This window comes from Bos javanicus, chromosome 19 (assembly GCF_032452875.1).
Source record: "Bos javanicus breed banteng chromosome 19, ARS-OSU_banteng_1.0, whole genome shotgun sequence".
In the NCBI taxonomy this organism is placed as follows: domain Eukaryota; kingdom Metazoa; phylum Chordata; class Mammalia; order Artiodactyla; family Bovidae; genus Bos; species Bos javanicus.
The window spans coordinates 31,096,884-31,122,218 of record NC_083886.1 but is presented as its reverse complement, the minus strand read 5'-3'; the positions used below and the strand labels follow the sequence as shown (position 1 = coordinate 31,122,218).

Below are 25,335 nucleotides of genomic sequence, written 5' to 3'. Positions count from 1 at the left end.
GAGGTGGAAACGGCGCCGGAAATCGAGGGGCGGGTCAAAGGAGGCGCGGTCTCTCGAGCTCATGGCGGGGCTGTTGCTCGCGCCCGGCCGGATAATGCGGCTTCCGGGCAGCCAACTTTGGCGTCTCTTTCCTCGCGGATTCGGGGTTTGGGGCCCAGGGAAGGAGACCGCTAGCGTCTTGCTAGGGCGGCTCTGCGCGAGGCCAGAGGAGGCATGGCGGGCCTCGGGGCTCGCTGCCTGCTGCCTGGGGAGCCGCCCCCTCAGCACTGCGATGCCGCCCCCGCCCGGGTCGTCAGGACCGGAGTGGAAGGGCAGCGGAGACCCCATGCGCCCCTCGAAGCCCGGGGTGAGTACATACCAGAGCCTTGCCTTTGCTAGTCTCGGCTGTCGGCCAGCCCTGCGCCCTTCCCATACCACTTGGTCATGACCTCAGAAACCAGCCTGCTCACCTGAGTCACAGAATCTCATCCCGCGTTCCCCTCCGTTTTGCACGTACCCCCGTCATTAAAGGGGCTTCCCTTGTGGCTCAGCTGGTAAAGAATCCGCCTGCAATGCTGGAGACCTGGGTTCGATCCTGGGTTGGAAAGATCCCCTGGAGAAGGGAAAGGCTACCCACTCCAGTATTCTGGCCTGCAGAATTCCATGGACTGTATAGTCTATGGGGTCGCAAAGCGTCGGACACGACTGACCGACTTTCACTTCCAGCGTTAAAGAAGGATACGGACTTGGATTTTAGTTAGCTATTGCGCGAAGAAAATAAGTTTCAGGTTTTTTCAGAGGGTCTCAACCGTAAGTTTGCCATAATTAAAGAGTTAACGTTTTTATAATTTGTCACTCGACTCTCCCTTCAGAGGCTTTGTGTGTTGTATGCTAGTTCTGAGCAAATGTGCGTCATGGTTGCAATGCTGGGTATGCTTTTTTCCCTTTGGTTTTTCCTGGATTCTAGGACCGCAAAAGAACTTAGGAGCCGCTGCTGCTGCTGCTAAGTTGCGTCAGTCGTGTCCGACTCTGTGCGACCCCATAGACGGCAGCCCACCAGGCTCCCCCGTCCCTGGGATTCTCCAGGCAAGAACACCGGAGTGGGTTGCCATTTCCTTCTCCAATGCCTGAAAGTGAAAGTGAAGTCGCTCAGTCGTGCCCGACTCTTAGCGACCCCATGGACTGCAGCCTACCAGGCTCCTCCGTCCATGGGATTTTCCAGGCAAGAGTTCTGGAGTGGGTCGCCAGTGCCTTCTCCGTAGGAGCCACTAGGCTGTAGTGATAAGTAAGAGAAGCGGTTATTGGAGCTGGGGGAAGATTAATGAGTTATTTTACTTATCGCGGGACTTGGAAGAAAGTACAAAGAAATAATGATGCCATTTGCAAGAAGTTCCACTTCTAAGTCTCTTCTACTTTGGCTTTGTTACTTCTGAAAACTGATTTAGGTTCACTTCCCAGATTTATTTGGTTTATTTCTCAGTATCTGCACAAGCAGGTGATTAACTGATTTTTAAATCAGCAGTTGGGATCTCAAGTCACACGGGGTAACACTCATGGTGCTTGCGTCTTGGGTGCTGTTTTCAGGTGAACAGAAATTGATTTAGGGAACGTTCCCTTGGAAAGAAGTGCCTAGTAATTGTGTTAGGAGCTCAGATGCAACTGTGTTTTTTCATCCCAAAGTACTGTGAAACATACTGTCTGTTTAACAAGATGTCTGTTTAACAAGATTGAGGCTTCTGTGTATGTATTTTAGAAACTGCTGTAATAAATTTAGTGTAATTAAATGCAGTTTACTAATACTTTTAATTTTGAAATCTCTGCCCCAGTAGCCTGTTTCCTGGAAGTCTTTAGCCATCACGTTTGCTATTGGAGGAGCTTTATTGGCTGGAATGAAGTACTTCAAGAAAGAAAAGACGGAGAGTATGTAGATGCCATCCAGTGAGCTCTTAATATAACCCTTCCTGGCTATGGACTAGCATCTTGGTGGTGTTGGTGTTAAGCTTTGTATCTTGAAATAATTTTATGTTTATGGTAGAATTGTAAAAATGACAGAGTTCCCACATATCTTCCATGTATCTTCACCTAATGTTACCATCTTGTATAACCATGACTATTCACTATACTACAGGCTTTATTGGGGTTTCATCTGTTTTCCCACTGTCCTGTCTGTTCAGGGCACACTGTCCAACTGTGTGAAAAGACTTGCTGTGGACAGATTAGAATGCAGATGGTAAGAAGTCCAGAGGGTACAAAGATGACTAGGGTGCAGTCCGGCCATCGAGGCGCGCATTGAGTGAAGCAGACACAGAAGCAAAGGACTTCACTCGATGAGGTTCTGCCCGGTCAGGGGAGGTTATGAGAACCTGGGGTGGGAACGCCAGGAGCTGCTCTGAATTAACACTTGGAGTTTAGAAATTGTTTACAAGAACTTTATATTTTAGTGAGTATTTCAGGACTTTTAAGGTTTGTTTTAGAAGTTTCTAGTAAATCCCTAAAGTATCACTTACTCTGTTTTGATTCTTTAGAGAGTCTCTTTTGATGCCATTATACAAAGGATAATGTTTATATCTGGGAGTGAGAATTGTAGGCTTTAGAACCTTAGGAATATAAGCACCATATTGATACACACATATATTTCTTTCCTGTAGCAAGCAGTGTTTTACTAATTACGATTTTCATATTTTAATATGCACTTAAGTTGCTTCAGTTTCAAAATGAAACAAACTTGACAAACTAGGAAAATAATAGTAGAGACAGTTCTAGAAAACCCAAGCTTCTTTTGACTTTAGTTTGGAATTTTCACCTTCTGTTACTAATCTTGTTTTGTAAAAACTTGTATTATGAAACAGTATTAAAAGTGAGAGTACTTGCTGACATACTGCCTTATCATCTCCAAATACTTTATTGTGTATTTTCTACAAACAAGGACATTCTTAAACATGACCACAATACAATCAACAAAATCAGAAAATTACTACTGTTCAATCTCAGATCTTGTTCAAGTTTTGCAAATGATACCCTCCTTTTATTTTTTAAACATTTTTTGGCCGTTCCTCATGGGATCTTTGTTTCCCTACTGCGGATTGAACCCTCACTCCCTGCAGTGGAAGCGCACAGAGTCTTAACCTCTGGACTGCCAGGGAAGTCCCAACTGTTGCCCTCCTTTTACAGCAGAAGGATCCAGTGTAGAACCACACTTCATAGCTAGTTCTTTCTGTTCTCCTTCAGTCTGTAACAGTTTTGCAGCCTTTACCTGACTGTCATGACCTTGACAGCTTGGAAGATTATAGTCCAGTGATTTTGTAGACTGTCCCTTAGTTTGGGTTTTTCTGGTGTTTTCTCCTGATTAGATTGAGGATGCTGTGTTCTTGTTGTATTTAATCAGGTGTCACGTGATTTCATTCAATTTGTCCCGTTACTGATAAAGTTCAGTCTGATCACTTGATTAAGGTGGTGTCTGTCACGCTTCTCTACTGAAGATGTAATTGTGTGTTTCGTGATGTCCATTTATGTATGTAAATATTCTGTATTTATGCATGTAAATATTCTGTTCCCCATGAAATTCAGTTCATGTATTTATGTCAGTGTGGGCTTATGATTTTCTTGCAAGCCAGTGAGTTGTAGTCCACTATTCTCTTTAGTTTGACACTCCCATTGTCCCAGATTGGTCAATGGGCGTTCCTTCTAACAAACTGTTGTTTCCTTTCAACAGTCCTCCAATATTCTTTTGAGGTCATCCTTAATTCTAGTGCGGTAGAATGTTCTGAGATCATGTACTTTCTCTGCCCTAATCCTGGTACCAGCCATTTCTCTAAAGAGCCTCATTTCCTTTTAGTGGAAGATGATGATATTTGGAAGTCAGGATATGAGCTCATTGCTGTTGGGGTGTGTCCACTCCTGCGTCCTTTTAGTGAACAGAGCTAGGAAAGAGATATACATGTTTATAGCTATATTTATTTCTGTATCTATATGTATTGAAACCATAAGTTCATACACTACCTCCCATCTCTTTCCAGTACCTCAAGGTTTGTTCTACTGTCTCTTTCCATTGTCCTAACTCCTTTTCCATTTGTTTTAACACTTACGTTTAATATTACTTGTTTGATCAGGCTCCTGTATGTAATAACTAAGGTCACATTTCTTCTGTCCTCTCCCCATGCAGCTGCCCTCCTGTACACTCAGGCTCCAACATCACTGCCAGGCCACCTACCTCTCCCACTTGGTCTCAGACATTCTCTTCTGCTGTGACCCTCCTCCACCCCTTCATGGCCACACCTAATGGCTAAGGATTGAATTGCTCTGGAAGAGGAAGGAAATTTTTTTTACTGCTTTTTTTTTATAGTCCTTATTATGTACAATAGCATTTCATTTCATTTTACTTTATGCTTATTTCTCTTAAAGTATATTTTTTTAAGCTTCTTGGAAACAGGCTATTTCTTCCACATGTTGTGCCCGTAGTCATTAATATAGTGTGAACCATAGATGAGGCATTTGAGTACCTGTGGTTAGATTGACTTTTTTTTCCTCTCCTTCTGTGTGTGTTTTTTTTTTAAGAACTGGAGAAGGAACGGCATCGGAGCATTGGAAAGCCTTTACTTGGGGGCCCATTTTCCCTCACAACTCATACTGGCGAGCCCAAAACTGATAAGGACTACCTGGGTCAATGGGTATTGATTTATTTTGGTTTTACTCATTGTCCAGATATCTGTCCAGAAGAACTAGAAAAAATGATTCAAGTCGTGGATGAAATAGGTAAGAAAACTGTCTCATTCTGTAAAAAGTACATGCTTACTTGATGCCCTTAAGGTTACTATGCTTTTCTATTCTTACGTTACCGGTAGGTGGAGGGCTGTAATTATTCAGTTATCTCAGTGTTAGACTTGTTAGTTGCTGTGATTCCTGTGACCTTATTCCCCACCAGAGAGGAAGTTTGTTTTGATGCTAAACGTTAGATTGCTTAAAAATGTCCGTGTGGTCTGGGTCTCCCTTAACTGTGCTTTGTGTCCCTTGCTTTTTGTAGCCTTTCATCACAGACCATGCCATTGCCTTTCCCCCGGTGACTGCTGGTTAGACTAGGAAATGAATTGTTCCAGGATATTCAGACCTTATTAACAGTTTCCTGGCACTTGAGAAATGGTTGTGGGGGGAGGCGGGGCCGGGAACCCTACAAACACTGGATTGGATTAGAAGACAGGATGTCCACAGGATGTGATTCTGAGTAACAGCATGTCCGCACTGGTGCAGGTGTTTGCTAGGATATGTATCTGACTGCACCATACACGTACATACAGACATGTTTGTACCTGCACTTCCTGAGGCTCCCCTCCCCCCCGCCCCCAATTGGTGTTAGCTGTCCCTCTGTGTTGCCTGACTGCCTTGCTGTGCTGCACACAGAATGTAAATAATAACTAACAAGAACTTTCTTTCAGACAGTATTCCAACTCTGCCAAATTTAACTCCACTTTTCATCACTATTGACCCAGAGAGGGACACAGAAGAAGCCATCGCCAATTATGTAAAAGGTATTTTTTATTTCCAACACTTTATGTCTGTTTAGTGCTTAGCGTTTTTGGAAGATCGGCTCACTCGCACCTTGCAGTGCCTTGTGAGATACAGGGACAGGTGGCACCATCACTTGTTGCACAGGTGGGTAGAAAGCGGCTCAGAACTCTGACTCTGGCTGGTAAGTAAATTATTTTGTCACAGGGGAAGGATTGAACTTGGTCTTCATATATCAAAAAGGAAAGAGAGAGCCTTGAGTTGAGAGGCTGTAATTGCTTCTGAGCAATTCATCAGGAGCCTCTTGATAAAATGAAAGAGGAGAATGAAAAAGTTGGCTTAAAATTCAGCATTCAGAAAACTAAGATTATGGCATCCGGTCCCATCACTTCATGGCAAATAGATGGGAAAACAATGGAAACAGTGTCAGACTTTATTTTCTTGGGCTCCAAAATCACTGCAGATGGTGACTGCAGCCATGAAACTAAAAGATACTTGCTCCTTGGAAGAAAAGCTGTGACCAGCCTAGACTGCATATTAACAAGCCAAAACATTACTTTGGCAACAAATGTCCATCTAGTCAAAGCTATGGTTTTTCCAGTAGTCACATATGGATGTGAGAGGTGGACCATAAAGAAAACTGAGTGCCGAAGAATTGATGCTTTTGAACTGTGGTGTTAGAGAAGACTCTTCAGAGTCCCTTGGACAGCAAGGAGATCTAACCAGTCAATCCTAAAGCAAATCAGTCCTGAATATTCATTGGAAGGACTGATGCTGAAGCTGAAACTCCAATACTTTGGCCACCAGATGCGAAGAACTGACTCATTGGAAAAGACCCTGATGCTAGGAAAGATTGAAGGCAGGAAGAGAACAGGACAACAGAGGATGAGATGGTTGGAAGGCGTCACCGACTCGGTCGACATAAGTTTGAGTAAACTCTGGGAGTTGGTGATGGGCAGGAAAGCCTGGTGTGCTGTAGTCCATAGGGTCTCCAAGAGTCGGACATGACTGAGCTATTGAACTGAACTGAAGTTCAGTTGCTTCTGATTCCAGCTCAGAACCTCATTCTCCCTTTCGTAAAATTAGGGCAAACATGCATTCTGGGAGTATGTTCATTGGGAGATTAAAGAAAAATAACTAAATATAAACACATTTTTGAACTCAATGCATATTTTATAAATCTAAAGTATAAATGATAAACACATAGCTGTTTTAAGGAAGAATTTCAGTTCAATCATCTCAACATGTACTTAAAGCCTATTAGAAGGTACTTTTAAAGGCTAGAAATTATGACAGAATTAAGGGTGAAAATTTAGGTTCTTATGAGTTTGGGTAATTTCTCTGAATTCAAGTTTTTTCAGCTAAAAAAGGTGATGAGAATACAGTATTGTGAATCAGCTGTAATTCAATTAAATATAATTCAATTAAGAAAATATGTAAAAGGAAAGAAAAGAATGACTTGTTAAAATTCGTGTGATTAAACACTGGAAGCAAAAAAAATAATAATAATGAGTAAAAATCTGATCAGACAGGTTTTGTAGTTATACTAATGCCTGGAACGTGGGTGCTTAAAAATCAGGAATTTCGATTTTAATTATGGTGAAATTGATTTAAGCTACTGGTCAGAAGGACTAATGAATTGTTTTCTAATTATTTTTATTATACGACACCTAATACATACCCTCGAGAACTTTGAGTTATTTTCAAATGTGTTTTATGACAGACCTGCTGTATGTTTTATTATTTAACATATGTAATGAGAGATGGTTGATATATAAAAAGAGTACTTAAAGTACAGCATAGTGTGTTCCTTTTGACACATGTAAGAACTCGGGACACCATCACCACAGTCCGAGTGAACGTATCCATCACCCCCATCAGCTTCCACGTGCCCCTGCTATTCGTGTCTCTCGCCTGCACCTACCTTCTATCTCCAGGCAACCACTTACCTGCTTTCTGTCGATACAGATTAGTTTGCAAATTTATAAGTTTATGTAAATGGGATTATACAGTATATGCTGTTTTTTTTAATGACTTCCTTCAGTATAATTATGTTGAGATTTCATCCATGTTGGTTCAGACAGTAAAGAGCCAGCCTGCAGTGCAGGAGACCTGGGTTCGATCCCTGAATCAGGAAGATCCCCTGAAGAAGGAAATGGCAACCCCCTCCAGTATTCTTGCCTGGAAAATCCCATGGATGGAGGAGCCTGGTGGGCTACACTCCATGGGGTCACAAAGAGTCAGACATTACTGAGTGACTAACACATATACACAGACACACACCTTCAGTGTAATTATGTTGAGATTCATCCATGTTATGGTGTGTATCAATAGTTTATTCATTGTTTTTGTTCAGTAGTATCCCATTGATGGACATTGGAATTATTTCCAGTCTCTGATCCTTACAAATAAAGCTGTTGAGAGCACTCGTGTGCACGTCTTTGTGTGGACACATGCTTTCATTGCCCTTGAGTAAGTACCTCGGAGTGGAGTGGCTAGGTCCTGTAATAGGTGAGTGCTTAACTTCTTAAGAAGCTGACAGACTTTTTCCCAAAGTGGTTGTGCATTTTTACACTCCCACTGGCACCACATGAGAGCTCCAGCTCCTCCACATCCTTGCCACACTTGGTAGGGTCAGTCTTTTTAATTTTAGCTGCTTCAGTAGGTGTTCTAGTGGTGTTTCATTGTGGTTTTAATAATGCATTTCCCTTAATAACTTTTAATATTAAGCATCTTTTCATGCCGTTACTTGCCATCTGTATGTCTTTGGTAAAGTGTCTCCACATCTCTCATTTTTATGAGCTGTTTGTTTCATTTTACTTAAGTATTTGTTTATTATTTATATTTCTGATAAAAGTCTTTTATCAGGTGTATGATTTGCTGATATTTCCTTTTAGCCTATGGCTTGTCATGTCAGCCATGTATTTTGAAGAGCAGTTTCCATTTTGGAGGGCTTCCCTTGTGGGTCAGCTGGTAAAGAATCCGCCTGCAATGCGAGAGACCTGGGTTTGGTCCTTGGGTTGGGAAGATCCCCTGGAGAAGGGAAAGGCTACCCACTCTAGGATTCTGACCTGGAGGGTTCTATGGACTGTATATTCACAAACACAACTGAGTGACTTTAACTTTTCACTTCACACTTCCATTTTGGAGAAGTTCCATTTATTAGTTTGTTCTTTTATATTAATGGATAATCTTTTTGGTGTCATCTGTGAGAAATACTTGCCTAACCCAAGATTACAAAGGATTATTTTCTCATTGAAGTTTTAGAATTTTTATTATATGTAAGCAGAATTTATATCCACAGCTTACAGGTGTGTCAGAAATTGGAGCAATAGCATTGTTATTTTTTAAAAGCAGGTGTAACTCATTGGGTAATAAATGATCTCAAATTTAAATATGTGTCATACTGACTTTTACTTATCATCACATATTAACCAAACTTAGGTATCCCCAAATGAGTAAATGTTTGAGTTGCTGTACCTAATGGAAATACCAAGACCCTATGGTAATATTCTTCATAGTAAGTACAGTGGTTGATGATGATACCATTTCTAGTTGCATTTGGGGAGAATTTTAAGTATTTAAGTTGGTATTTAGAAAATTACTGGAGTTTCAGCAATTGTTTTAAAAGGTTTGGATGTGCAACTAGTTCAGGCTTCACTTAGCTTCTCTTCATTTACTCAGAGAATGGGGAAGTAAGACAAACCACCTTGCTTTTTTAGTTTCTGAGCAGTTTTTCAATTTAGAATGAGTTAGACCAGAGAATGATAATGGGTTTCCTCTCCCTTTGAAAGAAAGTGCTGCTGTTAAATGCTGGACTCAGCTCAGGGGTCTGGTGAATCCAAGTTTTGTAAGTGACTTCCCCAGCTTACTTACACAAATTCCAAAAACTTAATAGCAAATGCATGCTGTGAGATTATGTGCTGGAAAATGAGGCACAGGTATTTTGACCTGGCATGAACTAATCATCAGCCAGGTTTTTTCTCATATGATGCAATGGAAAACTGTCGTGCTTAATTCATAAGAATATCTTTAAACTTCAGCATATCTCAGAACTATACCTAAATGTTTAAAAACAACTAAGTTAACAAAAGTTAAGACAAATAATTAGAATACATTGCTTCCAGCTTTATTAGATAATCATGAAACAATTTGACATACATTATCAAGAACTTTTGATTTCATTGCTGTTCTCTATTAATACCCTGTTTTAAGTTTCACTGATTTCTGCTCTAATTCTCTTCTGCATACTTTGGATTTAATTTTCTCTTTTTCTAGATCCTAAGGTAGAAACTCATACGTTTTATGTCTTCTTTTCTACTATATGCATTCAATAAGTTGTATTTCCATTTTGATTTTTAGTTTCTTTTGAGATTTCTTCTTTGGCCCTTGTGTTATTTAGAAGTGTGTTTAATTTCCATGTGTTTTGGGGATTTTCCAGATATCTTTCTGCTATTGATTTCTGGTTTAATTCCAGTGTGGTCTGTCTTGGTGAATGTGACACATATCACAGAGGGAATTTTTCATTTGTTTTAGATTAATTTCTTCTTTGAAACATGAAAAACTTAAGGGACTCACAGGAAGAAAGTAGCAGTAGCTTTATAACTGTTTTTTGAAGTAGGGATGGTTGTTTTTTGCCTCTTCTTTTTCACTGTCTTTCTCATTTTTTATTTAGAATTTTCTCCCAAACTGATTGGCTTGACTGGCACAAAAGAAGAGATCGATCAAGTGGCCAGAGCATTCAGAGTGTATTACAGCCCTGGCCCCAAGGACGAAGATGAGGACTACATAGTAAGTAAATGTTCAGTTTCAACACCTGGGCGGGCGCCCGGGTCTCAGACATTTATAAGCTTTCCATGGCAACTGGCTTTAAAAGCAAAATGAAAATGGTAAATAATCTGAGATAATAGCAGATTCCTTAATAATTAGGGAGGCTTGAGAGCCAAAGATGGAGAAGCCCTAAAGAGTCAGCAAAAACAAGACCAGGAGCTGACTGTGGCTCAGACCATGAACTCCTTATTGCCAAATTCAGACTTAAATTGAAGAAAGTAGGGAAAACCACTAGACCATTCAGGTATGACCTAAATCAAATCCCTTATGATTATACAGTGGAAGTGAGAAATAGATTTAAGGGCCTAGATCTGATAGATAGAGTGCCTGATGAACTAATGAGGTTCATAACATTGTACAGGAGACAGGGATCAAGACCATTCCCATAGAAAAGAAATGCAAAAAACCAAAATGGCTGTCTGGGGAGGCCTTACAAATAGCTGTGAAAAGAAGAGAAGCAAAAAGCAAAGGAGAAAAGGAAAGATATAAACATCTGAATGCAGAGTTCCAAAGAATAGCAAGAAGAGATAAGAAAGCCTTCTTCAGCGATCAGTGCAAAGAAATAGAGGAAAACAACAGAATGGGAAAGACTAGGGATCTCTTCAAGAAAATCAGAGATACCAAAGGAACATTTCATGCAAAGATGAGCTCGATAAAGGACAGAAATGGTATGGACCTAACAGAAGCAGAAGATATTAAGAAGAGATGGCAAGAATACACAGAAGAACTGTACAAAAAAGATCTTCACGACCCAGATAATCACGATGGTGTGATCACTGACCTAGAACCAGACATCCTGGAATGTGAAGTCAAGTGGGCCTTAGAAAGCATCCCTATGAACAAAGCTAGTGGAGGTGATGGAATTCCAGTTGAGTTATTCCAAATCCTGAAAGACGATGCCGTGAAAGTGCTGCATTCAATATGCCAGCAAATTTGGAAAACTCAGCAGTGGCCACAGGACTGGAAAAGGTCAGTTTTCATTCCAATCCCAAAGAAAGGCAATGCCAAAGAATGCTCAAACTACCGCACAATTGCACTCATCTCACACACTAGTAAAGTAATGCTCAAAATTCTCCAGGCCAGGCTTCAGCAATATGTGAACCGTGAACTTCCAGATATTCAAGCTGGTTTTAGAAAAGGCAGAGGAACCAGAGATCAAATTGCCAACATCCGCTGGATCATAGAAAAAGCAAGAGTTCCAGAAAAACATCGATTTCTGCTTTATTGACTATGCCAAAGCCTTTGACTGTGCGGATCACAATAAACTGTGGAAAATTCTTCAAGAGATGGGAATACCAGACCACCTGATCTGCCTCTTGAGAAATTTGTATGCAGGTCAGGAAGCAACAGTTAGAACTGGACATGGAACAACAGACTGGTTCCAAATAGGAAAAGGAGTTCACCAAGGCTGTATATTGTCACCCTGTTTATTTAACTTATATGCAGAGTACATCATGAGAAACGCTGGACTGGAAGAAACACAAGCTGGAATCAAGATTGCCAGGAGAAACATCAATAACCTCAGATATGCAGATGACACCACCCTTATGGCAGAAAGTGAAGAGGAACTCAAAAGCCTCTTCATGAAAGTGAAAGTGGAGAGTGAAAAAGTTGACTTAAAGCTCAACATTCAGAAAACAAAGATCATGGCATCCGGTCCCACCACTTCATGGGAAATAGATGGGAAAACAGTGGAAACAGCGTCTGACTTTATTTTTTGGGGCTCCAAAATCACTCCAGATGGTGACTGCAGCCATGAAATTAAAAGACGCTTACTCCTTGGAAGGAAAGTTATGACCAACCTAGATAGCATATTCAAAAGCAGAGACGTTATTTTGCCAACAAAGGTTCGTCTAGTCAAGGCTATGGTTTTTCCTGTGGTCATGTATGGATGTGAGAGTTGGACTGTGAAGAAGGCTGAGCGCCGAAGAATTGATGCTTTTGAACTGTGGTGTTGGAGAAGACTCTTGAGAGTCCCTTGCACTGCAAGGAGATCCAACCAGTCCATTGTGAAGGAGATCAGCCCTGGGATTTCTTTGGAAGGAATGATGCTAAAGCTGAAACTCCATACTTTGGCCACCTCATGTGAAGAGTTGACTCATTGGAAAAGACTCTGATGCTGGGAGGGATTGGGGGCAGGAGGAGAAGGGGACGACAGACGATGAGATGGCTGGATGGCATCACTAACTCGATGGACGTGAGTCTGAGTGAACTCCAGGAGCTGGTGATGGACAGGGAGGCCTGGCGTGCTGCGATTCAGGGGGTCGCAAAGAGTCGGACACGACTGAGTGAGTGATCTGATCTGATCTGAGAGGATAGAAAAGTATATGTAGTTTTTGAAGGATGATTAAATTTTTTGTTCTAATAGTTTAATTGCCCACTTTTCTCATGCCATATAAAATTGTAGAGCAGTATATTAAAATCTGGGCTATCTTAAATTCACTAGAGATAAAATAATCATTTTGGGCAAAGCTCATTTTTAGTTTATAAACACTATTGGTTCTCTCTGCCCCCTAATGAAGAGGTTTAAGAAATATGCTTCTTTTGAGAAGCAGTATTAGGCCTTAGGGACCTGCATTTTCGGGTTGAGTGAGTAAGAATTCTGAAAACCAGGAGAAAAGAAAGCCATAGGCAGTTACTTTTTATAAGATTTCTTTTCATACCAACTTTATACATTTACATAATTTTGTGTTTAGTTGCATTTGCAACTGTTAGGCTCTGCATAATTAGGTGTTCAATATGCTTTTTTAAAATGAAGAACAAATTCTATTAGGTGGTTCTTCTGCAGCCCTTACGTTAGAGAGCTGTCTTCACATACATCAGCAGTACCCAGGATCTCAGTCACCTTGTTCCTCTTCTTGTCAGTGGTTTCTCAGTGAAGCATAAGCACCACCCCTACCCACCCAGTTTCCTTCCCAACATGGACATACTTCCCTATCACATGAAGCGCTTACATTGTATTTTAATGTTATTTCAAGATTTTTCCTCGGTTGCCATGCTCTATTTTCTCTGAAATATTGTTGTGACAAAGTGATGAATCATAAGAGACTTTCCAGCTGCAGAGCTGGTTTTGTAGAAAGGCAGTCAGGACCCTGAAACACTGGTGTGCCAGCAGGACCATGGCCAGCTTCCAGGAGGATGTGCAGAGGGAGCGTCTCACTGCAGGGCTACCTCTACAGCCCACTGTGATTTCCCCACCACCTCTGAACCTGGAGCATGTGGGTGCCCCATAGCCTTTGGCCTAAATTAAAGGTGTGTTTCTGGTCCCTTTGCCTTAAACCCACATAGTAATCTTATTTTTAGTTCTGGTGCCTCATAGACTTAGGGAAACTTGAGTTCATGAGAGAAAAAGAGAAAAATCAGCGTTTTTTCTTAAACTCTAAGTTTAAGCAAAGTAGAAGGACCTACTGTGGTTTCCTCTTGTCACACTAACAGCATGAGAAGAAGCCAAGGAGAAAGAGCTTTTTAGACTTCTTTATCTTTCTGTAAAAGAGAGTTGTACTGACTGGTTTTGAACTTAACTTTGATAATAGTGGGAGCATTTGAGCTAGTCAGTCAGACTTCCAGGGTTGAACAGCTTTATTAAATTAAACATACACACAATTGTCAACTAGTTAACACTTCTTAGTCTTGTGCTTATAGCTCATAATTCTAAAGTTAAATTTTACAGATTAGACCAAACAACCTAAAATACTCAGTTAAAACATTCAGCTAATGTTAAGAGATACTTTGCTGAACCCAGAGCACTGCTTAGCACAGGAAAGTGATTTGGGTCACACTGCTGTCAGACACCCACCTCTATTGGCAACTGACTCTCATCATTTTTTATTTAAAATACCTTGAGGGAATTCCTTGGTGGTCCAGTGGTTAGTACTCCACAGTTTCATTGCAAGGGCCAGAGTTCAGTCCCTGGTTGGGGAACTGAGATCCCACAGGTTGAGCAGTGCAGTAGACAGGTAGATAGGCAGACAGACAGATAAAAATACTTTGAAACCTTTGAGCTGGTTGGTCTTCACTTAGTAAGAGTTCATCTTTTCTTGTCTGACCATAACTAGCAGTGAAAGGCAAGGTGCCAGTGAGCTCATAAACATAAACCAAACACAGGTGCTGACATGTGTACCCTAAGATAGGCGTGCAGGTAATCCAGAATATGGGTATTAATCTTAATCTTTAAAATGTGAATATTTAAATCTTGTGGAGATCTCTTAAACCCTCTAGAACCCATCTGAGACCCCATTTTGAGAAATAAATACTGATCTACCATAGAATGCAATGTTTTGATAAGAATCAGTGCGTTCACTGCTATACACTTGCAAAATCAACCAGTAGGAGGAGACATTCTCCAGCTTCTTGGTTTTTTTCAACTAGTGTGGTTTTGTTTCTTGAGGAGATGGTAAGGGAACTTAAGATTTAAGGACATGCAGGAAGTGAGGGAGTGCTTTTAAGATGGAGAGGTAAAGGAAGGAGATTTTTTAATCTCAGTAGCGACAGAGATGAGCTTCTGGCTTTGAATGCTCATGGCGTCCTCAGACCCATAGCGTGCATAACCTGAACGTGCTACACATTCCTGACAGCTACGTGTGCAAGCCATCGTGTGATATGTGTAATGTATTATTTTCTAAGTGTTAGTTAGAAAACACTTGTGGAAAAGAATACACGTGGCTTTCAAACCTGAGATGTTCAGTCTTAATAAAAGAAGTGTGAGTTGTATTATGTGATGTCATCTTTCACCTGTTGGATCAGAAAGGCCAAATATATTGTCATGATCTTATTTACGGAAAGAGAAAACACTACAGTGAGTGAAATTGGACCCACTGGCACTTCCATGCCTTGTTGATGGGATTCAACTGATACACACTCTTCAGAAGGCCATTTGTATTATCAGCATTTAAAGCATTTAAATACTTTTTAGGTTAGAGACCCTATGTTTTGGAATCTGCCCTACAGATAAAACCTACAGCATTGTTTGTAAATGGACTGAAAACCAAGCAACCATTTTTTAAAAGGCTTCTATACATGTACTGATACAGAACAACATCCAGTATATTGCCACGTGGGGAAAAAAGTATAGTGTGGTGGTGGTTACTCACTTGTGTCTGACTTTGCAACCCCAAGGACTATAGCCCGCCCGGCTCCTCTGTCCACAGGCTTTCCCAGTCAGGAACACTGGAGTAGGTTGCCGTTTCCTTCTCCAGGGGCTCTTCCCAACCCATTGATTAAACCGCGTCTCCTGCAGTAGCAGGTGGGTTCTTTACCACTGAGCCACCAGGGAAGCCCCATAATGTGTTGTCACTTTTGCATAAAAAGAAATGGGTGGGTATTGACACACTGATAAATGCAAAAGGATTGTCTGGAAGAATCCAGCGGGACCTGGTGGCAGAGGCGCCCCCTGAGGAGAACCTAGAGAGTCTGAAGGAGTATGTATGTATGTGTACAAACTGCATGTTAGACACACTGCGTGGTTGCGCCCCAGCATTCCTGCAGAGACGGAGGTGGGACAGTCCAAAGACTATGGACTTTGGAATGGGGTAGATCTAGGTTCTAAGCTTGTTCTGCCACTTACTAATTATGTCACTTGCCCCCCTGGAGCCTGTTTGTCACTTGCAGAGGAGATAATACCTGTCTCCTGGGTTAAGATGGCACATGGAGGTGCTTGTCAGCAGATGGTAGTATCCTTTCTCTGCACTAGAAACTACTCGAAGTTTACAGTGGAAGCATGATGATTTGCTCTGCCCATGACCCCAGTGAACACTGAGACATGGCCACTGACCAGTCTGACAGTTTGGGTGGGACAGTATTTTTACTATGTGTTAGAATGTAATTTATATGAGGGATACTCATAAAATTAAGCCAAACACACACTGAAATTCTGGTTTTTTAAGGAGGAGAGAGAACAGAATAGAAAGAGTAAGAGTAAGGAAGAAATGGGGTGAAAAAAGAAGAGGTGTGAGCTATGGAGTAGGGCTTCAGGAGATGCCTGGAGGCCTCGTTCTGACTGTCAGCTGTTTGGAGAAATGCAGGCCCCTGCCCTCCCGAGGTGAGTTATCCCCAGACCCCTGAGAGCAGCAGCTGTCTGAGCCCCTGGCTCTGCATTCTTTCCGATGTGAGTAGGCTAGTGACTCTTTCCATTTGCTCTCTCTTTACAAATGTGTGTGTGTAAAAGCATGACAACTTCACAGACATAGCATGTGTGTCCGGGTATATTTGGGGTGTCTCCAGTCTGGTATGTGTGATCACATTCCTGTCTTTGTCTTGCCAAATAGCAGTCAAGCCTGGAATAAATTCCAAAGATTCCAAGGGCCAAGTCTTCTGCTCATTTTCATGTTTCCTTTTGAACCACTAATATCCGAACTAAATACTGTGTTGGAATTTATATATATTATGTGTTTAGTGGTTAGTGGTCTGGGTTTTTTCTCATAAAACATGGTAAGTAGAATTTAGGATGTGATGAATGATAACTAGTTCTTCCAAAAACATAAAAGAACATACCCAAGAACTTAATAAAGAAAGTAATTTCTTACCAACACTTTTAATTCCATGGGATATCTCTTTATGATGTGGTTAAGGGGTCAGATAAAATGTTTTACTCGTAAACATGGACTGTTTCCAAGCAGGCATCAGTGATCCACAGCTTTGTGAAGGCCAGCAGCAGCCATTTCTTAGAAGTGTGTTCTTTCCTCAGAATTGTGTAGATGAGTGTGTTAAGGATTGAACTGAAAGAATTCCAAGTTCTCGCTTGATGTGTCAAGCAATAGTTAGGGCAAATTTCTGAAACAAAAGATTTTAGATAATTTGTGGTTGTGAATTGACTGTAATAGACGTAGGCCCATTCCCTAAATGATGGAAATAATAGATGCTGCAGAAGTTAGTGTCTTACCTGCAGGATTCATTCAGTACAGTAAGGAGCTTATTTTGGTGAACTTTTTGTCATCCTTCCCTTTCCCCTTTTCTCTGCAGGTTGATCATACAATCATAATGTACTTGATTGGACCAGATGGTGAATTTCTAGATTATTTTGGCCAGAACAAGAAGAATGCAGAAATAGCTGGTTCAATTGCTGCACACATGAGGACCCACAGGAAAAAGAGCTAATAGCTAACGCAGCCTAGCCATGCTCTATTCTCCTGCCAAAGAGGAAGGACTTCATCTCCCGTAGGAGCCAGTACATACATGTACATACATGCAGCCTACAGAAAGGACTTCACACCAGGAGAAAATCTGAATTTTGGACAGGGCATATTACACTTGGGTTCATCAAGGATGAATTTTTGGAACTGTATAGATTACAACCCAAAGTCTCCCAAATTGTGGCCTTGAGACCAGAGAACCCATTTGTCTTGAAACCAGTGGAATGGACCTCAGGGAAGGATACAGCTGGAAAAGACGCATCCTAGGCATCTCCCCACATGAGTGGGGCCCTCTGGTCACGTGGCTGCCTGTCTGGAGTCTTGAGGCCTTGCTCAGACAGGTTGTACTGAGTTTCCAAGAGGAGTGTCGCTTGCTTTCCTCTTTGAGGTGGCTGATGCAATCAGCTCAGGCTCTCTGACATTCATAATTAATCTTTACGCTTGAAAGCATTAGTATAGTCTTCCTTGTGAATGAGAATCATTGTCATTGTTTGCAGTGTGATTTTACTCAGAGGGAATCTGTTGTTTGGGACAAACTATTAGATCGGGTTCCCTAGGGATCTTTCTTGTGATTTTTAGCAGTATGATGTGTGGGGCTTCCAGGGACCTCCCGGAGGGTGTGAGGATATGGACCATGCACGTGTACAGAGTACCCGCCTGCCTGTGCTAGACTGCATTTGCCTGAGATAAAGGTGTGCTCAGCTTTGCAGCTTGGACAAGCATGGCCTTTCTCATGGGTGCAGACGTGACAGCTTATAGCTCTTGGGGCTGGTAGGTAGGTCTTGTTAAAGTGCAGGTGCCCGGGCCCAGGGCTGGGTTCACACTTGCCACCCAGGTTCCTCTGATGCAATGGCTGGGGACTGGGGCCTCAGAGGCTGTTTTGGGGGTCAGTGGGAGGAATGTGGGGAAGGCAGGTTTGGATCTGGGTGAGGACTCTGCTCATCTTTGGCATGTCCATCCACAAAGTGCTGGAGTCAGAGCCATTAAGGGAGACGCTGGCTTTTATTTCAGAATTTAACTTCCCTGAAGTCTGGACTTCACTGTCTTATCACCGTTCTCCACCTGAAGCTGCTGCAGAGCCTTTGCCAGCCTCCACACACCCTGACAGGTGTGGTGCCTCATCAGACGTGGACTTTGCCTTCACATCAGTTCTGTTGCTGTGACATGGCTCTATCTTTTGGGTTTTAAATCCTCTTCTCAATACTTAAGTTAAACCTACTACAGATATTTACGTGAAGGGGTGTGAAGAAAGTCAAACTCGAGCTGTTCTGGGCTAAGCTGTTCATACGTTCATTGAAGTTCTAACCCCAGTGCCTCAGAATGAGACTGTGAGAAGATAGGGTCTCAGATGTTAAAATGAGGCCTTTCAGGTGGGCCCTCATCCAGCATTCCTGTTCTTACAAGAAGAGATTGGGACACAGGCTGAGAGAAGACCACGTGAAGACACGGAGAGAGGCAAGAAACAAGCCCTGCCCTTCCCTGGATCAGGGGCTTCTGGGTGCCAGAGCTATGAGACGACGTCTGTTCAGGAGCTGGGGCAGTCATGCTTTGTGACAGCACCTAGAGGACTGCCACAGTACCATTCTCTCTTTGGCTTCTTCATACAAAACTACCCAGATTTAGTTTATATAAACCTAAACGCAGGCAGAAGTCATTGGTTTGGGATGACTTTCCTGGGAACCTTGTCAAGGAGGTGAGAAACTTAGAAGAACCTGGGTCTCCTGCATTGCAGGCAGATTCTTTACACTTTGAACCCCAGTGGAAGCCCCAGTAAAAGCCGAGTCTCACATAACAAACAAGATCTTAAGTATCTGAAATGCCAGACATGTAAAAAGATGGTCTGTTTTAAGCCACAGAACATTTGTGCAGATCACTTTGCAGCAGTTTATACCGGAGAAAATTCAATCTTCATTCTCAGCTGTTGCAGGTTAGAGCCTGTGTCATGATCCAGAAAAGGAACAGAAGCATTTGAAAAAGGCCGTTTATTTGCTCTTCACTCCAGTGTCAAGTTTAAAGGCTTAGAAGTTGGACAGAAGACCTCAGAGATGACGTCCAAATGTCTCTATGTAGGGGCGGACGCTCCCAGAGATGAAGTGCTGGCCTCACTCCTGAATCTGCATTAGAAGTTGGGTCCCAGTTTGTGGTCAGGTCCCTGCCTGTCCCAGGGCTGTAGGGTGCCTGTGAAAGTCGCTCAGTTGTGTCCAGCTCTTTGCAACCCTGTGGACTATACAGTCCATGGAATTCTCCAGGCCAGAATACTGGAGTGGGTAGCCTTTTCCTTGTCCAGGGGATCTTCCCAACCCAGGGATCGAACCCAGTTCTCCTGCATTGCAGGCAGATTCTTTACCAGCTGAGCCACAAGGGAAGCATGGGGTGTTCATGGGGGCCAGACAAAAGTTGATGCAGGGAGGGGGTACACTGTGGCCACGCGGCACCCGTTCGTTGTAAGCCTCCGGAAATTAAAGTCAAGGCTGCCTCTCAATAAAATACCACTTGGCAAACCTTGACCTGGATGGGTTGTGTTTTTGCTGGACTCTTAAGTGGAATTACTATTTTAAGAAGTGGCATTTGTTTGAAAATTATAAAAATCCTGTCCATGCAGCAGGCCTGAAAGTACTGTGTGCACCTGGCTATCGGTGAGATAGCTGATACTTCGGGTCTGAGAGCCGAGACTCGCTGAATACCAGTAAAAACCCTGTGTGGATTGACAGCTGATGTGAACCCAGTAAATGGTTTGAATTTGTGAATATCTGTATAAGAGATTGTAAAATATCTTATGTTGTTTTTAAATATAAGGTTAAAAGAAATTAAAATTTTCAGATCACCAGTACTGCTCTAAATAATGTCTTTTCTTTTTTTGCATATGGCACAGTTAAGTCGTATGAGTGTGTGTATGTTGCAAGAGCTACCCTTTCAAAGACCAGTCACGCAAGCATTCTTCATCCATTGAGCTCATACATTTTGCCTGTGGTTCTTAGTTACATTACTCTGTAGAGATATGGGTGGTTATTCCTATTAATGAGGTGCAATTAATAACCTCTTTAGCCATATGTTCCCCTTTAGAACCTACGGGTTGTTTTCTGTTCATTTTAAGACTGTATTTTAAAGGTGATTAATCTTTCCACAATTGTAACATAAACATTTGTAATATTCAGAAAAGTTGGAATGTTCAAGTCAGCATTGTTCGCCCACCAGGAAACTTTGGATGCATTTCCTTTGAATCTTCAACTTTAGTCTTTGAACTGGAAATCCACCAACGTGTCCCTTTAAAAAATTAAACGTTAACAGGTCAAGGTCGAGCTCAAGCCTCTAGACAGCACTTCGCCACCATCCTCACAGGCAGCTGCCGTTAAATGCTGGCTGGGTGTCATTCCGGAATACTAAGGACCCACTCGGGCTGTGTTCTCAAGCTCCAGTTATGAACACTTCAACTAGCACATGTGCCACTCAAGTTTTTTACATAGCTGTTATTTTTGTTATATTTTTTCTATAGTTAATTATTGAATTTGGTAAATATCGAAGGTAGCCCAAAATAGCCCCCTCATGCCAAAGTTACATAGTGGACTAACTGGAGAGCAAAAATGTTTTCAGGGCAAGCTTCGGTTGTTCCTCACCCCTCACCATTGCTGAATGATGCCATCATTTCAGGTATGTTGGAGAAACTTCATTCTCAGGACGACAACATGGAACTGGGAACCACAGGCCAGGGACCTTCAGAGCTGGCCAGACTGGCTTCCCCCATGCAGGTGCGGTTGCTGTGCAGTGCATGCACACAGCCTGGCTCTCCACCTCATATAGCTTCTCGTGTGCTGAAACCAGTCTGGTTTCAATCCTGATGGTGCTAAGGTAACTCGAAGCCTCCTTTTCTTACCTGTAACCTGGGAGCTTAAGAGCACTGGTGGGGCCGGGTCGGTGTGAGGGTAAGAGAAGCAGTGTAGAGCACCAGCACGTGCTCAGGGAGTGATGCTTCATGTTATTTTTGGTCCTGATGAGGGTGGTGGTTTGGGGCTTGCTTAACAGGTGGTGTCAACAGTGGGTTTGTGTGTGTGTTTACCCTCCCTCCACCCTTACCCAACTCGAGCCTGCCTGTATCCTAATGCCTGGAACCCCCACCTCTTGCTGTTTCCCCACCCCCATACACATAGCTGAACCTGAAGCTGTTTGGTTACCTCGCCTTACTGAACTGTTCACACCTGCTTTCTTAAGTGGTGTCCAGATTTAGAAGAGTTGTGGGAAAAGCCATCAAGTTGAAGCCAGGACCTTGGAGGCATTTGGTCCTGACAGGAACAGCAGGGCGTGAGCACATGGTCATGGTCAGAGCAGGTTCTGCTTCAGGAGTGGGTGGGCACTGGGGCCTTGTGAAGCTGTTGGACTTCCAGCAGCTCTGAGTCTGCTAAGGAGGAGGCAGTTCTCCCAAGTTCTAGAATGTGATGCTCAGGACAGCGGGTGGCTGGAGCACTCCTGGCTTCGCGAGGGCTTTGACCACGGGTGTAGCTGCTCTATCAGACCATGACCGTTTCTGTCAAGCGTTTGTGGTTTTAGCAGTGGTGTGTCACTCCCACTTTGACCTCAGGAGCCAGTCGCTGTGTGTCACTGCTCAGATTGTCCTGAGGCCTGGTTCCTCCCATTGCAGGCCAAGTTGGTTTGATTCTGTGCCATTTCTGCCTACACTTGGTTCACAAGGTGGTACCTTCTTGCCTTTGAGGGTCCATCAACAGGTCATGAGCGAGCATTTCTTCATGTCTGGCTCCAGGACACCCTTCTAGAGGTGCTCTGCTCAGCAGCCTGCGTGTCTGTCTCTTCGGTGTTGATTGTGCGTCTGCTCCCCATCTACCGAGTGCAGGCCTGAGCTCTGTGCTGGAGACAGAAGGGGGCTGAGTACCTCCCTGCTGAGTCCTGGCCTGTCCTCTGTGCTGGAGAGAGGAGGAGACTGAGTACCTCCCTGACCTCTGTGCTGGAGACAGAAGGGGGCTGAGTACCTCCCTGCCCCTGCCGAGTGCAGGCCTGAGCTCTGTGCTGGAGACAGGAGAGGGCTGAGCACCTCCCTGCTGAGTCCTGGCCTGTCCTCTGTGCTGGAGACAGGAGGGGGCTGAGCACCTCCCTGCTGAGTCCTGGCCTGTCCTCTGTGCTGGAGATGGGATGGGGTGCTGAGCACCTCCCTGCTGAGTCCTGGCCTGTCCTCTGTGCTGGAGACGGGAGGGGGCTGAGCACCTCCCTGCTGTGTCTTGGCCTGTCCTCTGTGCTGGAGACGGGCAGGGGCTAGGGTAGGGACCGAGCACCTTCCTGCTAGGGGAGCTCATCTTCAGTGTGGCAGACAGACTGTCAACAGTGAAATACATAGAGCAGGTCAGATAGTCAGAGGTGCTGGAAAGAAGAAAGAAGGTAAGGGCTGGAGAGCAACAAGGGTGGGTGACGGTGTGATTGGTCATGGAAGGACTCCTTTGGGAGGGGGCTGTTTGGAAACGGAATGAGCCGTATATCTGGGGAGACCTTCCAGCTTGAAGGCCCTGACCCCGGAGTGAGTGTGTGGCACTCAAGAGCAGGAGCCCAGTGTGACAGTGGCTGGTGAGTCTCAGGGACAGGAGGGCTGGAGAAGGAGCCGGGAGCCATATGTGTCAGGCCCCAGAATTCATGGCAGGGACCCTGTTCTGAGTGTTGAGGGGGCCCTGGAAGGGCTGAGAGCAGTGCTTGATCTGATCCACCCACCAGGGTGCCCACCGTGACTGTTGCTTTGACCACGCAGGAGTCTGTGGGTGCCAATGTCACCCCCTCAGGGGGTGTTAAAAGTCACTCACCCTGTATCATATTTCAGGAAAACATCTTTGTGAATGTTTAATTGAAAGAAAAGCTTTGAGTTTTCTTTTTATAGTGGGAAATTTTAAAGAGTGGCCTAGTTTAGTGAACTTGATATGCCCATCACCAAGCTTCTGTAATTCTCAACACGGCTGAGCTCATTTCTTCTACACCTCCACCCCCTCCTACCCAGTCCCGCATGTGTGCACATCTTGCTTAGTCTTTGAAAAATAACCACAGTCTCCTTATCACACCAAAAAAAGTTCATCTGTTTTTGTTTAATATCACTGAATATCCAGTCAGTGAAAAGTCAAGTTTATAATTGGGTCCTTTGCTTTCTAGGAGCCACAACACCTCATTGTGGAGGGGTGTCCTGTCCACATCACGAGTGTGACTCTGGATTTGGGTTTGCACCCAGTCAGGGAGGACACAAGCGGCTTAGAGTGAAATAGCCGGGCAGCACCCCTACCACGGTATTCAGGTCAGACTCCGATCAAACTTGGGCCCACTCAGTTCAGTTCATCCACTCAGTCATGTCCAACTCTTTGTGACCCCATGGACTGCGGCACGCCAGGGCTCGCTGTCCATCACCAACTCCCAGAGCTTAGTCAAACTCATGTCCATTGAGTCGGTGATGCCATCCAACCATCTCATCCTCTGCCAGCCTTTCTCCTCCCCCCTGAGTCTTTCCCAGCATCAGGGTCTTTTCCAATGAGTCAGTTCTGTGCATCAGGTGGCCAAAGTATTGGAGTTTCAGCATCAGTCCTTCCAATGAATATTCAGGACTGATTTCCTTTAGGATGGACTGGTTGGATCTCCTCGCAGTCCAAGGGACTCTCAAGAGTCTTCTCCAACACCACAGTTCAAAAGCATCAATTCTTTGGCGCTCAGCTTTCCTTATGGTCCAACTCTCACATCCATACATGACTACTGGAAAAACCATAGGTTTGACTAAATGGACCTTTGCTGACAGTAATGTCTCTGCTTTTTAATATGCTATCTAGATTGGCCATAACTTTTCTTCCAAGGAGTAAGCATCTTTTAATTTCATGGCTGCAATCACCATCAGCAGTGATTTTGGAGCTCCCCCAAATAAAGTCTGCCACTGTTTCCACATCTATTTGCCATGAAGTGATGGGACCAGATGCCATGATCTTAGTTTTCTGAATATTGAGCTTTAAGCCAACTTTTTCACTCTCCTCTTTCACTTCCATCAAGAGGCTCTTTAGTTCTTCACTTTCTTTCATAAGGGTGGTGTCATCTGTGTATCTGAGATTATTGATATTTCTCCCTGCAGTCTTGATTCCAGCTTGTGCTTCCTCCAGCCCAGAATTTCTCATGATGTATTCTGCATATAAGTTAAATAAGCAGGGTGACAATATAGAGCCTTGGCATAGTCCTTTTCCTATTTGGAACCAGTCTGTTGTTCCATGTCCAGTTTTAACTGTTGCTTCCTGACCTGCATGCAGATTTCTCAAGAGGCAGGTTAGATGGTCTGGTATTCCCATCTCTTTAAGAATTTTCCACAATTTGTTGTGATCCACACAGTCAAAGACTTTGGCATAGTCAATAAAGCAGAAAATACTCACCCACAGGCAGTAAAGCCGGTCTACTGACACCCCGTGGTGGTGAAGGGAAGTGCAGCATTTATCGCAGCACTGAACAGAGAGTCCAGGTAGCTCATGCTCTAAAGGCCTAAATTTCCCTGATAAATTCTGAGAAAGATTTTAAAAGACATGGCGAGGGAGAAGGTGTCGTGGGGTGTGTGATCCGCTGGAGGACATTGTTCTGATTGGTTGGTGGTGAGGTAATCAGGAGTCAACTCCATCAACCTGGCTTCGACTACTCTGGGGTCTGTGTGCTTGTGATCAACATGCAGTCAGTTTCTTCCACCTGTGGGGGTTTCAGTATCTGCAAAGCAAAGGAAATGGCTCAAAATATTATCTGTAGCCCTTTAGGAGCAACTGAAGGACAGAGGATGAGATGGCTGGATGGCATCACTGACTCGATGGACGTGAGTCTGAGTGAACTCTGGGAGTTGGTTATGGACGGGGAGGCCTGGCGTGCTGCGATTCATGGGGTCACAAAGAGTCGGACACGACTGAGC

The 25,335-nt window shown here is 43.5% G+C and overlaps 1 protein-coding gene across 1 annotated transcript; it reads left to right on the top strand.

Moving 5' to 3' along the window:
• Positions 1-11: 11 nt before the first annotated feature.
• On the top strand, positions 12-20,262 carry LOC133232098 (protein SCO1 homolog, mitochondrial). The gene is made up of 6 exons (XM_061391086.1): positions 12-346; positions 1,809-1,899; positions 4,534-4,731; positions 5,409-5,501; positions 10,154-10,269; positions 17,266-20,262. The coding sequence occupies exons 1-6, from the start codon at positions 62-64 to the stop codon at positions 17,398-17,400; spliced, it is 918 nt and encodes a 305-aa protein (XP_061247070.1). The 5' UTR covers positions 12-61; the 3' UTR covers positions 17,401-20,262.
• The last annotated feature ends 5,073 nt before the right edge of the window (positions 20,263-25,335 follow it).